The sequence below is a fragment of the Mercurialis annua genome, linkage group LG5 (assembly GCF_937616625.2).
Source record: "Mercurialis annua linkage group LG5, ddMerAnnu1.2, whole genome shotgun sequence".
NCBI classification, from domain to species: Eukaryota; Viridiplantae; Streptophyta; class Magnoliopsida; order Malpighiales; family Euphorbiaceae; genus Mercurialis; species Mercurialis annua.
The window spans coordinates 24,312,995-24,331,628 of NC_065574.1; the positions used below are offsets into that span (position 1 = coordinate 24,312,995).

General features: G+C 36.5%; 1 protein-coding gene across 1 annotated transcript; it reads right to left on the bottom strand.

Annotated features, from left to right (window-relative positions):
• Positions 1-15,943: 15,943 nt before the first annotated feature.
• Positions 15,944-16,411, bottom strand: LOC126681751 (uncharacterized). The gene has a single exon (XM_050377300.1). The coding sequence runs from the start codon at positions 16,409-16,411 to the stop codon at positions 15,944-15,946; it is 468 nt and encodes a 155-aa protein (XP_050233257.1).
• Positions 16,412-18,634: the final 2,223 nt, after the last annotated feature.

Consider the following 18,634-nt stretch of genomic DNA (forward strand, 5'->3'; position numbering starts at 1 on the left):
AGATAATACGTACAAGTTATGATTAAAGAGTTAATTGATTTAGTTATGGACTAAATCGAATAAAAGAAAAGTTTAAAGGACGAATTGTAAAAAATAAAGAAAGAAGGGATCAAAGTGAAATTTATATCTTAATATATAAGATTTGGATTATGAATGAAAGAATTAATCAGAAGAAAGAAAGAAGAAGAAGGCTCCAGAAAGTGAAAATCGCTCCAAGCATTCCGCAAACTGAAATTGGGAGTTTGGGAAACCCAATTGAAGTGGAAAGCTCAAGCGAAAGCGAACCCGAGATGGAGGATGTCATGTACGAAGCGGAGTACATGGTCGAATTTGGCGGTCCAAGCAGTCCGCAAACTTAAGGGAATTGTGAGATGGTTTGTGATCATGAAGGGATTTGCGGAATTGAATGCTACGATCCCCACTACGATCTTGATGATTGGTTTATTAATACTGAATTAGAGGAAGACCCATTGAGTGAAGAGGACACACCGTGTCCCGAGAAAACACCAAAGAGGAAACGAGAACGTTCCGAAGAGATCGAGAGAGAAAAGGATGATGATGAAGAAATCTAAGTGAATTCATCTAGTTGATTTGTGTTTAGTTTTTCGTGTATAGTTGATTTGTGTTTTGTTTTCAGGGTCTAGTTGATTGTCGAGTAATTGTTTACTCATTAGGCTAGTTTTATTTTTCGTCGAGTAAATTAATGATTTACTCTGTTATTGTTTTTATTTGTTTGGTTATTTTTGATATATCAGTATTTTTTTGTTAGTAGTACTCTTTTTTATTTTAGTTAACGTTTTAAAAAAAAATCACGGGAAATAATCAAACTAGGGTGCATCCAGTTTTGGTCCAATTTTTTTTGCTATCTTTGCTAATTTTCGTCCAACCTGGATAAACAGTAGCTATCTTTGGTAAAAAAAATATATTTATTTTCTTATTATTTTTGTTTAATCATTTCTTAATGATGTCTATTGGTTATCTAAGGAAAACGGACACCGCCGACAACCGTTCTTCACCACCGGTTTTCCTTTGAGATTTGTTTTTCTTTCCCTTACTCCACTTTAAATTTTTGCTTTATTTTTATTTCTTCGCTTTGAGGAAAATGCTTGAAATAGTGTGAGGAGGGGAGAAAAATATTTTGTGTCATAAGTATTAGGCGATTAATCTTTATTTTATTTATTTTAATTTTCATTATGTCATCTCATTTTTTTAGTTTAAATGTTTAAGTTTTGTTTAGTTGTTTTGTGTCTTTATATATCCTCTATCTTGAATTTTTTTTTTACTTATGTGATTAAACAACGATAGCATGCTAGTTGACTTCCTTGATTGATGATGAATTTTGAGTTTGCTTTTAAATTTAATAAACGATGTGAGAATGATTTCAAAGTAAAAGTGCAATTTTTTTATTTCACATGAACTATCATGACTTGGGCGAAAGCGTGATTTGATAAAAATGTGAAATTTAGAAGGCATGTTTGAGCTTGATGCGAATCATTTTTGTTTGTAGTTTTGGTCATTTGGCATAAGTCGAGCATGAGTAATATTTTCTTATGCGATCGAATACATGGCACCACACAACAAAATTTTGAGAGTTTTTGAGCCTTAAAAAGATTAATGAAATTTTTTGTTGTGTGAATTGACTACTTGTTAAATCTCTAGAACTTGCCTTCTATTCGTTTAAAATCACATTGTTGAGTTATTAGCACGAACATGATAATGGCACTAGGATAAACATTTTTTTTAAAACCACTTAAAAGACTACTCATTTATCCCTAGTTAACCAAATTTGAGCCTGGATTTTTTTCTTGTATAAAATCAACTTTTGAAAAACATTTTACCTTTCTACATGTACCCCTTTTCTACCCTTGACTTGATGATCTATATGTTGTGATTTGGAACAATATTTTAGGTTTAATTGTTAAATGTACTAGCTAGTGTTGATCGTGAACTCTTGTTGCTAAAAAGAAAAATTGCATTGAAAAAAAAAAGAGAAAAAGAAGTGAAAAAAGAAGAAGCAATGCATGAAAATATTGAGTTCAAGAATTTGAAAAGAGAAGCTAGACTAATGTTGCAAAAAAAAATTGTTCCTTCCTTATAAATAGTTCATCAAGTCTTTAACCTACATTTTGTTCCTTTTACCTACCCTTTTACCCTAGCCCCGTTACAACCCAATAAAGTGTAATACCCCAAAGTAATTAATTATTTAATTGGACCACGTGTCCAGCTTTGAGACGCCAAAGTGGCGATATCGGAAGATTTTCCGATAAGATTTAGATAAATAAGTTTTAAGTAGGTCGGTTCTGAGAGGTTTATAATGACGTATTTAATATTATCTCCTAGCTAGAAAGTTAGAATTGGAATAAAAAGGGGAAATGTCAAGAAAAGCCCCAAGACAAAGTTCAGGGACTAAAGTGGTAATTTAGCTACTAAGTCTCAAAAATGGAAATTTATAAGTTTTGACGGGAAAATATTAATATTGGGATTCGCATTGTTTATCGGGTATAGATAATACGTACAAGTTATGATTAAAGAGTTAATTGATTTAGTTATGGACTAAATCGAATAAAAGAAAAGTTTAAAGGACGAATTGTAACAAATAAAGAAAGAAGGGATCAAAGTGGAATTTATATCTTAATATACAAGATTTGGATTATGAATGAAAGAATTAATCAGAAGAAAGAAAGAAGAAGAAGGCTCCAGAAAGTGAAAATCGCCGATCGATTTCGTTTCGCCGCCGTTTCTCCGTTCAACGTCCGTTTCGGACGATTCTCGCGGCAATCTCTTCGGAATTGAATGCTCTACTGATCTTAAGCATCATATAAAGGTAAGATTTCGGTTTTTGGTGGTGAAAATGGTGTTTTGTAGGCTGTTTTGTTAAGAAATTACGTTTGAATCGATACGTCAAGAATCAAGTCGTTTTTCATCGTTTTTGTAAGGATTCTTGCTAGATTTTGTGTTAAAATGAATTGGGTATGTGTTAGGGTAAGTTTTGAGAGTTTTAGAGCACCGGAAATGGTCCGGAAGCGCTGGAAAAACGCAGCACACGTCGGTGCACGACGTGCTGCACTTCAGCACGTCGTGCTGGTGCACGACGTGCACCACAAGGGTGCACGACGTGCACCATGAAGGGCACGACGTGCACCATGAAGGGCACGACGTGCACCATGAAGGGCACGACGTGCCCTTCACAAAAATTGAAGGGCACGACGTGCCAAGCTAGCACGACGTGCCCTACCTCGACCAGAACCTCCGTGGGACTTCCGGGAGCGAAAATGAGCCTCCGATAGCTTGATTTGGGCATGAAACTCAGTCAAATGTTTTAAAATGAATATAAAACATTATAGAAATGAATGTTAATATGATAAGAAAGAATTCAGTAAAGAAAGTTATATAATTCTCGAGTACGAGGAATAGTACTCGATAAGTCGTAAGTACGACTAAGGATCATTGAGTATATGAGCGAACTAGAAGTGGAATCTAATGAAACTAAACCCTAAAACTTAAAAGTATTATACGTATAGGAATACGAGATTCACTTCTAATCAGTAAACGTTAATTATTTATCAGACGTGTCTGCGAGCAGAGAGGTCAGTAGACGTGGACTAGCGAGGGCATATCATTTCATAGACCACGTCATTGATTGGATTGCGGTCACTGTGAGTTGCACTTTACTTTCGTGTATTATATACTAAAGTTATTTTATATAGATATATATATTGTTTACACGCATCGCATTATATATAATTGTTTGAAATGTTATATGTTTTATTAGTTTCTATATATGAGAACTAGTATGCGATCCGAAGAAACTAGCTACCTATTGGGTGTCAATAGGCTGTGTGATCACCAGTATCGAGTCAGTCTAGTATATTTGCATTTGAGAAATGACTTGACACAGCTGGGAGCTGATGATGATTATAAAATTTACGTGGCTGGGCCACCAGCGAGTTAGACTCGCGATTGATATTTACGATTGGGTTTTTGATACGAGTGAGTACTCGGCTACGGTGTAGTCTGGAGTCCCCGTATCTAGTGGTTGGGCCACCAGCGAGTTAAACTCGCGATTGATATTTACGATTGGGTTGAATGATAATGATTATTCGAGAAATGTGTCGCATGCTAGGATATTAGTTTCGAACGGATCAAATACCTGTTTATATGTTTTATATTATTGTTTTCTTGAAATGCGATGCTATGTTTTTATAATAATACCGTTAGTAAATGTCAACTCACTCAGTATTTTCCCAAATACTGACCCCTCACTTTTGATGCATTTCAGGTACTTAGTATGTGGACCTAGCTAGAGGCCAATTTTGAAGTCCAGAAGTCAGCTGTGTATGTATAGTTTCTGACTTCTGTGAGTGCTGCAGTAGTGGTCCCACGTTGACAGAGTCGTAGCCTAGACAGTAGTACATTTTGAATGTACATATTACTTGATGTCCTGTTTATATGTTTTTGGAGGCTATTTGTTTTATATGTGATCCACGGCCCCAGATGCCGGTGAGATATTTTGAGACATTAACTGAAGTATAGAGTACCGCGAGGCTAGTTCGTATAGGGTACGGTAACTAGAGCCCGCGAGGTTTAAACAGTTAATGTAAATATTTTTTTATATGTTATATATGTATATTTGCTTCTGTTGCTTGATGTTATTTGTTTATTAATTGCGAAATATTAATAGTGGTTTAAGGCTTGCTACGGGTTCTTGAGCTACCACTCCCGTTCCCTAGCGCCGGTCTCGGCTCAATATTTTGGGTCGTGACATAAAGTCCATTTGATTTGTGTTGAGTGACTGAACTAAGTGGTGGAATTCTGGATTAAAGGCAAGCTTATGGTAGGTTTTCTTGAAGTTAATGGTGAGCTGAATTTTTGTTATTTTAATTTACCTTAAACACATGAGTGTTGGAGTGAAAACCTTGTGAGAGTGATTGTCATGATATTATGTTGCATAAGATTGTGTTACTTTGTGTTATTGACCAATTGCGACCTATTTGTTATAAATGATTCGCAAGTGATAGTGCATGATACATGTTGATGAATGAGCATCGCGTAGAGTTATGTTAATATTCTTGCTCGATTGTTTAATTTATGAGGGCTTAATACATCTGCGTGTACCTGTACTTTTCTCTTTTTGCATATAAGGACCCTGCACTAAAATACCCCATCATTAAATCCCCGCACTTCAACTTCCCTCATCCTGAGGTCCCTCTGTTAACCTTATGTTAGCGCGTGTAGCACACACGCCGTTAATGAGACTAGAATTCATTTTTGTAGTTTGATATATACAAATAAGGTCCCTGCACTTTTAATTTTAGGTCCCTGCATTTTTAATTTATACAAATAACGTCCCTGCACTTTGATTTTATAGATACGAAGTCCCTATAACTATTTTCATAAAATAAAAAAGAAAAATTTATTTATTTATATTTTATTTATTAGATTATATTAACGATCACTTTATAAAAATAAATATGATTTAGATATTAGAGTATATATCGTAAATGAGATCCTTATTCGAAATATATTCAAAATTAATTTTAAATTTTTTTAAAGGCAACTTAGCTAAAATTAATAAAAAAATTAGAATTCCATTAAGACTTTTGTCTTATATGTCTCCTCTAAAATATGAAGTAGCCAGTTTTGTCTTTTAAGTTTATATAACACATTCAAATTCGAAATTGACATATATGAGGATCGACGTCTGTTTACACCTGTAAGTACAATGTTGTTATATTATTTTTAAAAAATAAAAAAACATTGATATAGAATATCATTTTAATATTTTAATAAAAAATATTAAAATTAGTTTTATTTATATGACTTAATATTTACTTTTAAGAAATAAAAAGTCTAGTTCAGTTTTATTTTTTAACATGATAAAAAAATTAATTAATTTTATTTTTTATTTAAAGATAAGTAATAATAATTTAAAAATTTAATAAAATTATATTAACGATAAAATAAATATGATTTAAATATTAGAGTACGTTTCGTGAATGAGGCCCTTACTCAAAAAATATTCAAAATTAGTTTAAAAAAAATTAAAGGTGACATAAAAAAATATTAAGAGATTAGAAATCCATTTAGATTTCCGCTTGATATGTCTCCTCTATAAATGGAAGTAGACAGCTCATACTTGTAAACTTATATAACATACTTAACTTCGAAGTTGACATATATCAAGATGAACGTCCATTTACACCTTGAAGTGCAATGTTGTTATATTATTTAAAAAAAATAAAAATTTATCGGGATAGAATATTATTTTAATTATTTAATAATAAATATTAAAATTAGTTTTATTTCTCTAAGTTAATGTTTAATTTTTAAAATAAAAATTAAATTCACTTTTATTTTTCAACATAATGAAAAAAATTAATATATTATATTTTTTTATTTATATACGAATAACAATAAATTAAACATTTATTAAGAATAATTTAAATATTCAATAAAATAATAGTTAAAAGATAGAAATTTTGACATTATTATTATTTAATTATGTTAAATTCGTACCCATTAAAAAATATAAGTTTTAATATTTTATACTTAATTTTAATTTTATTAAACTAAAAATTAATGTATATTTATACACAATCTCTACATTTAAAAGTGCAGGGACGTAACATTAAAAAACTAAAAGTGCACGGACGTAAAATTAAAAAACTAAAAGTGCAGGGATCTAAAGTTAAAAAAATTGAAAGTGCATTAACGGCGTCAACACTCGCCTTAACAGAGGGACCTCGGGATGATGAAAATTAAAGTGTAGGGATTTAATGATGGAATATTTTAGTGCAGGGATCTTATGTGCAAAAAAAGAAAAGTGCAGGGACACGCAAATGTGTTAATCCATTTATGAGTTTAACTCTTTCATGTCATCATCAAAGGAAATTCAATAGCAATTGGCGTGTTGTGCTTGGTAGGAAGTCGAATGGTTTGTTGATTAAGTAAGATCCTTTCTTGCTTGAGGACAAGCAAACGTTCAACTGTGAGGAGGTTTGATAAGTGTTTTTACAACACTTATTTAAGGGTTAATTAGTTTAGATTTTAGATTAATTATTTTACGTTTTCAGTTATTTAATGCTTTATTTATGTGCATTTTATCTTTTATGTCTTAGTTTACTTCTTGTGCTTTTGTGTAGGAATTGTGTGGAGGAGTGTTAGTACCCTTTTTTATCATTATTGTTTAAATTGTAGTTAAATTAATGTATAGTTTATGCCATTAGATAATTTATTAAAATTAGTTAATTCAAATCTTAATTAATTATCCTTAAACTATTAATTAGAATCGATATGCGGTTTTAGATTATTCCTCGTTGGGATCGACATCTTTCTTACTCTTTATTACTTATACGATTTTGTATACTTGCGAAAATCTCAACACGTAACGTTTTAAACGTTTGGCTTCAATCGCTAAAAAGGGGAAACATTTAGATTTGTTTCGTAATGTTTGTAAACGTGTGTCTTAAATTGCTAAAAAGGTGAAACGTTTTGATTTGTTTTGTAACGTTTGTTAACGTTTGGCTTAAATCGTTACGAAAAAAATCCAAACGTTTCACCTTTTTAGCGAACAAAACCAAACGTTTAAAGCGTTACGAATCAAACATTTACAAACGTTACGAAACAAAACAATACGTTTCACCTTTTCAGCGATTTAAGCCAAACGTTTACAAACGTTACAAAACAATTCCAAAGTTTCACCTTTTTAGCAATTTAAGCCAAACGTTTATAAACGTTACGAAACAAAACAAAACTTTTACAAATGTATACAAACGTACAAAACAAATCCAAATGTTTCCTCCTTTTAGCGATTTAAGCCAAACGTTTACAAACGTTACGAATCAAATTCAAATGTATCACTTTTTTAGCAATTTAATCCAAACGTTTACAAACGTTACAAAACAAATCAAAACGTGTCACCTTATTAGCGATTTAAGACAAACGTGTACAAACGTTACAAAACAAATCCAAACGTGTCACTTTTTTTAACGATTTAAGCCAAACGTTTACAGACGTTACAAAACAAAACCAAACGTTTACAAATTGTTTTGTAATGTTTGTAAACGTTTGGTTTAAATCGCAAAACATTTGCCTTCAATCGCTAAAAAGGTGAAACATTTGGATTTTTTTTATAACGTTTGTAAACGTTTGGCTTATATTGCTAAAAAGGTGAAACGTTCGGATTTGTTTCGTAACGCTTGTAAACGTTTGGCTCAAATTGCTAAAAAGGTGAAACTTTTGGATTTTTTTCGTAACGTTTGTAAACGTTTAGCTTAAATTGCTAAAAAGGTGAAACGTTTGGTTTTTTCCATAATATTTGTAAACATTTGGCTTAAATCGCTAAAAAGGTGAAACGTTTAGATTTGTTTCGTAATGTTTGTAAACGTTTAGATTTGTTTTGTAACGTTTGTAAACGTTTGGCTTAAATCGCATAAAAGGTGTAACGTTTGGATTTGTTTTATAACATTTGTAAACATTTGGCTTATATTGCTAAAAAGGTAAAACGTTTGGATTTGTTTCGTAACGTTTGTTAACGTTTGGCTTAAATTGCTTAAAAGGTGAAACGTTTGGATTTGTTTTGTAACGTTTGTAAACGTTACGAAACAATTCCAAATGTTTTAATTTATTTCTTAAATGTTTGTAAACGTTTGGCTTAAATGGTTAAAAAGGTTAAACGTGTGGATTTGTTTCGTAACCTTTGTAAACGTTTGGCTTAAATGGCTAAAATGTGAAACGTTTGTTTTGTTTCATAACGTTTGTAAACGTTTGGCTTCAATTGCTAAAAAGGAAAAACATTTGGATTTGTTTCGTAACGTTTTAAACGCTTGGATTTGTTTCTTAACGTTTGTAAATGTTTGGCTTAAATAGCTAAAAAAGTGAAACGTTTGGATTAAATCGCTAAAAAGGTAAACTGTTTGGATTTGTTTTGTAACTTTTGTAAACGTTTGGCTTAAATTGATAAAAGGTGAAACTTTTGGATTTGTTTGGTAACGTTTGTAAATGTTTGGCTTGAATTGCTAAAAAGATGAAACGTTTGAATTTGTTTCGTAACGTTTGTTAACGTTTGGCTTAAATTGCAAAAAAGGGGAAACGTTTGGATTTGTTTCGTAACATGTGTAAGCGTTTGGCTTAAATCGATAAAAAGGTGAAACATTTGGATTTGTTTTGTAACGTTTGTAAACATTTGGCTCAAATTGCTAAAAAGGTTAAACGTTAGAATTTGTTTCGTAACGTTTGTAAACGTTTGGTTTTGTTTTGTAATGTTTGTATTTGGCTTAAATTGATAAACGTTTGGCTTCAATTGCTAAAAACGTGAAACGTTTGGATTTGTTTTGTAACGTTTTAAAATGTTTGGCATAAATTGCTAAAAAGGTGAAACAATTGGATTTTTTCGTAACGTTTTAAACGCTTGCATTTGTTTCATAACGTTTGTAAACGTTTGGCTTAAATCTCTAAAAAGGGGAAACGTTTGGATTTGTTTCGTAACGTTTGTAAACATTTGGCCAAATCGCTAAAAAGGTAAAACGTTTGGATTTGTTTCGTAACATTTGTAAACGTTTGGCTTATATCGCTTAAAAGATGAAACGTTTGGATTTGTTTCGTATCGTTTGAAAACATTTGGCTTAAATTGCTAAAAAGGCGAAACTTTTGGTTTTGTTTCGTAACGTTTGTAAACGTTTGGCTTCAATCGGTAAAAAACGTTTGGATTTGTTTCGTAAAATTTTAAATGCTTGGATTTGTTTCGTAACGTTTGTAAACGTTTGGCTTAAATCGCTAAAAAGGTAAAACGTTTGGATTTGTTTCCAAACGTATGTAAGCATTTGGATTTATTTTGTAATGTTTGTAAACCTTTGGCTTAAATCGCTAAAAAGGTGAAACGTTTGGATTTGTTTCGTAACGTTTTAAACGTTTGGTTTTGTTTCGTAACGTTAGTAAACGTTTGGCTTAAATCGCTAAAAAGGTGAAACGTTTGGATTTGTTTTATAACTTTTGTAAACGTTTGGCTCAAATTGCTAAAAAGATGAAACGTTTGGATTTTTTGTTTCTTAACGTCTTAAAAGCTTAGATTTTGTTCGTAACGTTTGTAAACGTTTTGTTTAAATCGCTAAAAAGGTGAAACTTTTGGAATTGTTTCGTAATATTTTAAACCTTTGTTTTTTTTTTTCATAACGTGTGTAAACATTTGGTTTCTATCGCTAAAAAAGTGAAACGTTTGGATTTGTTTTGTAACGTTTATAAACGTTTGGCTTATATCGCTATAAAGGTGAAACATTTGGATTTGTTTTGAAATGTTTCAAACGTTTGGATTTATTTCATAACGTTTGTAAACGTTTGCCCTAAATCGCTAAAAAGGTGAAACGTTTGGATTTGTTTCTTAACGTTTGTAAAAATTTGGCTTAAATTGCTAAAAAAGGTGAAACATTTGGATTTATTTCGTAATGTTTGTAAACTTTTGGCTTAAATCGCTATAAAGGGGAAACGTTTGGATTTGTTTCGTAACGTTTGTAAACGTTTGGCTTAAATCGCTAAAAAGGTAACAAGTTTGGTTTTGTCTCATAACGTTTGTAAACGTTTGGTTTTGTTTCATAACGTTTATAAATGTTTGACTTAAATCGCCTAAAAAGCTGAAACGTCTGGATTTGTTTCGTAACGTTTGTAAACGTTAGGCTTAAATTGCTAAAAAGGTGAAATGTTTGGAATTGTTTCGTAACGTTTGTAAATGTTTGGCTTATATCGCTAAAAAGGTGAAACGCTTGGATTTGTTTCGTAACGTTTATAAACGTTTGGCTTAAATTTCTAAAAAGGGGAGACGTTTGGATTTGTTTTGTAATGTTTGTAAACGTGTTTGGCTTAAATCCCTAAAAATGAATCGTTTGGATTTGTTTCGTAACGTTTGTAAGCGTTTGGCTTCAATCGCTAAAAAGGTGAAACGTTTAGATTTGTTTCGTAACGTTTGTAAACGTTTGGTTTTGTTTCATAACGTTTGGAATTGTTTCGTAACGTTTGTAAACATTTGGCTTAAATCGCTAAAAAGGTGAAACGTTTGGTTTTGTTTCATTACTATTGTAAACGGTTGGCTTAAATTGCTAAAAAGGGGAAACGTTAGGATTTGTTTTGTAACGTTTGTAAACGTTTGGCATAAATCGCTAAAAAGGTGAAACGTTTGTATTTGTTTCGTAACTTTTGTTAACGTTTGGCTTAAATATCTTAAGCCAGACGTTAACAAACGTTATCAAACAAATCCAAACGTTTTGCCTTTTTAGCGATGTAAGCCAAATGTTTTGCGATTTGAGCCAAACGTTTACAGACGTTACAAAACAAATCCTAACATTTCCCCTTTTTAGCGATTTAAGCCAACCGTTTACAATAGTAATGAAAAAAACCAAACGTTTCACCTTTTTAGCGATTTAAGCCAAACGTTTACAAACGTTACTGTTCGCCTGGAAATATTCTGGACTCGAATCTTTGAATTTATAGTAGGGATCGGTTTGAGGTTTGATACTTTAACGAACCTATGCAGATATTCGCAGGGGTTGTTTGGTTAAAGACACTTAACCACGTGATCTAATAGTAATAATCTGGGAGCTACGAACTCAGGCGATATTAATACTGAAAACTACTCCTAAGTTAAAACAATCCGGAGATTGCGAGATAAAAAGCACTGGCTTGGTTTTTGATTGATTGATTTGTTGATACAAAAATAATGAAGATTTGAGCTATTTATAGCTCCTCACAATCGAGATTCCTAGTTTAATTAGAACTAAAACTCTAGAAAAAGATAAACACTCCTAACGAGCTTCAAATTCCTAATAAGAAAAAGTAAAAACTAATAAAAAAGGCTTTTTATTGGGCCTAAATCCCGTGGTAAGCCCATTTTAGGTTCTGTCCCAAGATACTTCTGGGTCGGTATAAACAATGCCCCCAACAAGTCTGAAACACTTATTTTGGGCTTGTTCCCCTCTTAGGCCCATTTCTGATGCTCATTGGCCCTAGCAATATGACCCAATAACTTCTCATCCAGATCAAAGGGGTGCGCATCTATTGTCCTTTCAGTAACCCATTTTTCCACGTCACCTCCAGCTGTGACCCACGATGACACGTAGTACCGGCATAGCCCTTTTGGCTTCCACTCACTTTGCACTTTTAAGAAAAATAATCACTTTCTTTCTCATTACCTACTTTCTGCAATATTTCAAGACTTTCTCTCTCTAAGCAATCTTCGAGTTCTCTGCAAAGTTTCTCCTGGTAAGTGCTTGTCTTCGCCTTTCATAATTCTGAATTGCCTTTCCAGATATTCGCCTCACCCAAGTTCTTTTGTCTCTAGTCATCATGGCCGCTCCAAATGATACTATCGCCGCTCAAGTCACCGACAAGATCAACGAGATCCATGCTGTTGCTCCGAACACAGATTTTCAGGTAATAGTTAAAACCACCGATGACAAGGAATGTGTCGGTCCGATCCTTGTCTCGCCCAGTCATTTATGCGAGATAGCCACTCCATTCCATGAAGAAGTCCCACCACGCTTTTTGCTCCCTCATCAGTCCTCCGTTTGGGTCAACACGATGTTCAAAAACTGGCCGACTGGACATAAAGGGTATCAAGACTGGGTAAATAGATTGAAACCACATTTCGGCCAACTATGGAAAGACATCGGTATATATGAAATGATTAGTCTCTGCAAGGCGAGCAGGCCAATTGCGAAGCATTACATCATGGGTTCCTCACTGTTTTGGTCGACCACAGTTCATTTCTTCTGCTTCAAGTTTGGCATGACGACCATCACTCTGCTTGACATGGCGATCATGCTCAATAGTCTCATCATCGGCGAACGCATTTTGCCCAATCTGGACGCCGAAGTTCCCAAATTTAAACTAACAAAGGCTCAGAGAAGTTATGACCCCTTTGTCAAACTCTTCATGGGCGAAGAACACTATAAACCAGATACTAGAGAGCATATCGCCTTTCTCGCTTTCTTCGTGGCGAAATTCGTCCTCTGCACCTCTTCTTTTAGAGTCACCACCAACTGCTTCACCCTGGCTACTGCCCTTGCTGAAGGCCGAAAATGCAATCTTAAAGAATTCATGCTTGCTCATCTGTTTAGAAGCCTTAATAAAATCGCTCCTCATGGCGATACTCGGGTCTTCCAATGCCAAGTGGTCCCTTATGGGTGTTGCAGCTATGGCTCGCCCTCTACTTCCCAGAGCTCTTCGAAGTTGGTCCTCAGATCAAGGCCGAGTTATGTGGCTACCAACTGATCGCCGCCGGCGCTCGCCTTCCCCATGTGCTAGACGTATTGGAAGTCTTCACCAACTCTATCAGAGCTTCTGAGTTATTCTGCCCCATTCTATCCCTACAGTATCCTCCTACTTGGATGTATCTCCCTTGGGATAGCGACGATTCTGAAGAAGCGAGGGCCGATCCTCGATTAAAACTTAGCGGCCAATATTGGGGCAGTGCACTAAAGTCATGTAACCTGATCGCCGGACTAGAATACAACCGTAGCAGTATTGAGGCATACTGCCCTAATTACGTCGCACGACAGTTCGGCTACAGTCAAGGAATTCCCTGTCCTTTATTGATCTCCGTCAATAATCGCGGGACCTATAAACCTTCTCTAGAAAACTATTCAGACCTTCAATTTATCTATCGCCTCAACAGGGCATATCTCCCCCTTATTTATGAAATTTCTCGCCCTTCTTTGTCTTTGATTCACACCCCTGAGTACGAAAGCTGGTGGGCTTCAGTCATAGAGTCTTACTTCGACCTCTCTCCAAAAGAAATCCTCAGTCTTCATAATTTTTCATTGCCTCCTTTATCACGAAACCCTACTCATGCCGATCTGTTTCTTTTGCAGGCACCAAAACGTTCCAAATTTGAAGGTAATCTTTTTCATCTTTTTGAAATAGCTAAATTCGAGCGTTTTTATAAGTTTTTATAAGTTTAAATATGAACCTTAAAATGCAAAAACATAGGCGAATGGCTAGGGTAAAATATGATGAAAAAATGAAGAAGGTCTGTAAGGAACACTACGAACATAAATATTTGTATGAATTTTATCTTGCTCATATTCGCCCTAAGTTTAAATACAAGAGTCCACCAGTACCCAAAGTTAATATGTCCACCGTTGACCAAATAAAACTCCCTAAAAAAAGAATGAAAAAACGTAAACCTAAAATAACGAGCGAAGGTGTAACGTACACCGGCATCAGATGCCTTTCTGATGTTGAGGCGATAGCCGAACTTGTCCGAGTTGGCTATAATAGAATACCAGGTAAATTAACTGTTTTCTTTCTTAATCTTTATTGAATTCGCCTTCTAATTTCATTTTTTCTTCAGTTGGTGTCCCAAGATGGAACAAGGGCGACGTTTTTGATACTGACGGCGAGGAAAACGCTTAATCGAAGAGGGCAAAACATAAGCGCCCCGCGAAGAAGTCTTCAAAGAAAGAACCCAAAGCAAAGAAGGCGAAAAAAGACTCTGCAGGATCCCGCATGTTTGATCCTACCCCTAACGAGGCTCCGTCTACCAGGCCTTCAATTGCTCAATCCTCTTCGAGAGGCGATACCGTAACGGTTAAAGAACACACTAGGGACGAAGGCCGCTCGGTCCAGCAAACACTGTCCCAGAAGTCTCACTCTGAAGTAACTCTTACCGTGTCCCAGATGATGACTTTTTTGCCGTTGCCTAAACTGTTATCGCCATTGAGTTCATCTCTGGCTAATCTGCCGGCAGGGCTTGCTGCAAAGACTAAGGTACCGCATATTTGTTTTAAATCGCCCTAATAGTAAATTTAGCAGTTAATTTTTTACTGTGGCAAAACTTGGCAGATTCCTAATGATGCCCTGGCCGACTGCGACGATATGGCGGCAAAAGCAGCTGCTTTCTTGAATTCTGATAGTGAAGCAAATGATTCGCCCGTTCCGGAGAGTGAAATGCGTGAAGTGACCAGCGGATCTGAAAGTTGGGGCGATCATCTGGACGTCGTCTCTGCACTGAAGTCTCAAGGCATTGTGCTTTTCAAATCGCCCAAGGACTTTGAGAGGCTTCAGAAATCGGCAACTGCCCTGGCCGATGCTCGTCTAGAGATTATCGGCGAAAAAGCTCGCAGTGCCATGGTTAAGTTGTCGGCGTCACTCCCAGGTTTTTGGACAATTTATGATGAATCAACGGCGATCCATTCTGAGCATGACAAACAAATCGCCCAGGAGAACGACGTCAAAGAAAAGTTAGAGGGGCTGAAATTGAACGTGAAATCGGCCGTCTCGACCCTTACATCTCGTCGGGATCACGCCAAGGAACTTCAAGAAAAAATCACTGCTATGAAGTCAGAGCTGTAGACCGAAGAAAAAGATATTAGCGAGCTTGAGGTTTCGATGGACAAGGATCTACTCGAGGGTATCGCTGTCAAGAAGGATCGAAACGCCCTGAAACAAAGCAATGTAAAGATAAAGCCGAAAGTGGTGGAGGCTCGTATGCAATTCAGCACCCTTCGCAGTGAGATGGGCGATATATTCAGCCATTTCTAGATTTGCAAGTCCAGAACAATTTACACATTCTGTTTTGTAATGTTTAAATATTAGCACTTTTTGATCGGCCCAGTGGCCATATCTTGTTACACTTTAAACACCGTTTAATTTGTATGTTAATTGGCCAGGTGGCCGACAATTTCGTCATCGCCCATCTTTGTGTTATTTTCCTGGCATTATCACGTTATCGGTCCATAATTAGTCCGATATTAGAAAATTTATTTCATAACAAATTATTACATGCATGTTTGAGAAAAACATAGGACCCGTTGAAAAAACTCAATTGTAATAATAAACAGCCGAAATTACATTGATGTATGCAAACATCGACTTTCGGAAACGCCGAACGTTCAACATTTTTTACGAACACTTATCAACTCAGGACGTTCGGCGAGGCGAAGGCTTACGGCGGTCATTATTCCTCGTCGGCTCCAAATAGCCGTCGGTCAATGTTCTCCCAACAACTAGGGACGTATTTCTTTAGAAACTGAGCGTTGATCGCCCTATCGTGTTCCTCCCCGTCAATATTTTCCAGGTTATACGCCCCGCCGGTTAACTTGGCGGTCATGATAAACAGACCTTCCCAGTTCGGGCTCCATTTACCAAGTCGCTTGTCTTTGTGGCCAATAGATAGGATCGCCTTCCAAACCATATCGCCTATAGTGAATGACTTGGGTTTTACCCGCTTATTGTACGCCCTTTCAATCCTCCTTTTCTGGGCTTCAAGGTGATCCAACGCTGACAGTCTCTCCTCGTCGAGGTCCAAGGAGTCTATCACCATTTTGTCGAAATAGTCGTCCGTGGATAATTTACTCTGGTACAAACGGCGACTAGACATAACAGTAAGCTCCATCGGTAACATTGCATCATACCCATACACCATCCGGAAAGGTGAAGTTCCGGTGGCCGACTTCTGGCTGGTCCTATTCGCCCAAACTGCTTCTGATAACAACACATGCCATTATCTTGGGTTTTCTTCAATCATCTTTTGAACTATAAGCTTGATAGCCTTGTTCGTTGCCTCGGCCTGTCTGTTGGCTTGCGCATAGTATGGTGTTTAATGGAGCATCTTTATCTTCATCTGAGAAGCCCACCAAACTATATCGCCTCCTGTGAACATCGTCCCTTGGTCTGTGGTTATTGACTCGGGCAATCCATGTTGGTGAACGATGTATTCTTTAAAGAACTTGATCACAGCTTCTTGCGTGGGCGATTTCAGAGGCTTTGCTTCAACCCATTTGGTGAAGTAGCAAGTGGCGATGATGACAAAAGTATGGCCATCTGTCGAGCCAGGATATATCTTCCCTATGAGATCGACCGCCCATCCTCTAAATGGCCACGGTTTAATTATGGAGTGGAGTTCTTCGGCCGGGACGTATTGTATTGGGCCACATTTCTGACAGGCTTCGCACCCCTTAACATATCTTACGCAGTCTTGCTCCATTTTCGGCCAATAAAAGCCGTATTTATGGATCAACAATCTCATTCTGGGGCCTGCCTGATGAGCACCCGCTATTCCTTCATGTACTTCGGCCATTGCTAGCATTTCTTCTTTTGGGTAGATGCATCTGAAGAGTAGCCCTTCAAAACCCTTTTTGTATATTTTGCATGCTAAGACGACGTAGTTTGGTTCTCAACCTTCTGTTCGTAAGGTCTGGCTTCTCAAACCAGTTCAAGAGCTCGATCCTCCAATCTTGGGTAACATCAAGTTGGTAGGCCGAAAATTTCCTCTCATTGACGGTGATGCCCCCAGTGTGGAGATTCGGCGTTTCTCTTTCTATTGCGTCGAACTGGAGATTCATCTTTTATCCACTACCGTGCTGAGCCAGATCATTCGCGACACCGTTATCGGCCCTCTCGGTGTATTCTATCCTTGTATCCTGAAAGCCTTCGATCAGGTGCTTCGCCTTGTTGCAATACCTTATCAATAATTCATACTCGCATTTGAATTCCCCAATCACTTGTTTGATGACCAACAGTGAATCGCCTCTAACGTTGATCTCCTTGCTCCCAGTTCGGCCAAAATTTCGAGGCCGAATATCAGGGCTTCATATTCAGCCTTATTGTTGGTGCACTCAAACTGAAGTTTGAACGATAGTTGGTAGGATGCAACCAAGGGCGATACAATATGTACTCCGACGCCTGCACCCTGGCTAGTCCTGGACCCATCGAACCACATCTCCCATATGGCAATGATCGGCCAAGAAATCGGCCAACTCTTACCCTTTTACTGCTCTTTGGGGAACGTACACTAATGTAAACTCGGACATAGCGATCGCCCACTTCCCAATCCGATTTCTTAAGCACGGTTTCGATAGAATATACTTAATAATATCGGTCTGGGATAGTACATACACCACTATCGGCAACATGTAATATCGCAGCTTGCAGCACGTGAAGTACAGACACAAACATATCTTCTCTATGTCGGCATAGCAAATCTCAGTATCGGTCAGCCCGCGGCTTAGATAATAGACTGCTCTTTCCACCCTGTCGTCCTCTTGGGCGAGCATACATCCCAAGGATTCATGTGAAGCCGATAAATATAGTAAGATCAGTTTATTCGGCTTTGGGGGGGTCATAACCGGAGGTCTGGCCAGGTATTCTTTTAAATCGTCAAACACCTTCTGCTGTTCGTTTGTCCATACCCACTGATCGGTCTCTTTTAATCGTAGCAAAACATTCAAACTGCGAAGACGGCCTGCTGTGTTTGCTGTGAATCGCCTTAGGAAATTAATTTGACCGATGAGCCTCTAGAGCTACTTCTTGGTTTTGGGTGGTTCAGCACTGATGATCGCCTTGGATTTATTTTTATCTATCTCTACTCCCCGCTGGTTAACCAAGAAACCCAAGAAGTTTCCAGCCGAAACACCGAACGAGCATTTTAGAGGATTCATCTTTAATCCGTTAGACCGTATGCGTTTGAACCCCTTCCACAGATCGGCCAGATGAACTTCTTCAGTATTCGACTTTACCACCACGTCGTCTATGTAAACTTCCAGGCAATCAAGTCCTCTAAACATTTTGTTCATTGTTCTTTGGTAGGTTGCCCCCGCATTTTTCAAGCCGAAAGGCATAACGACCCATTCGTAAGCTCCAATCGGCC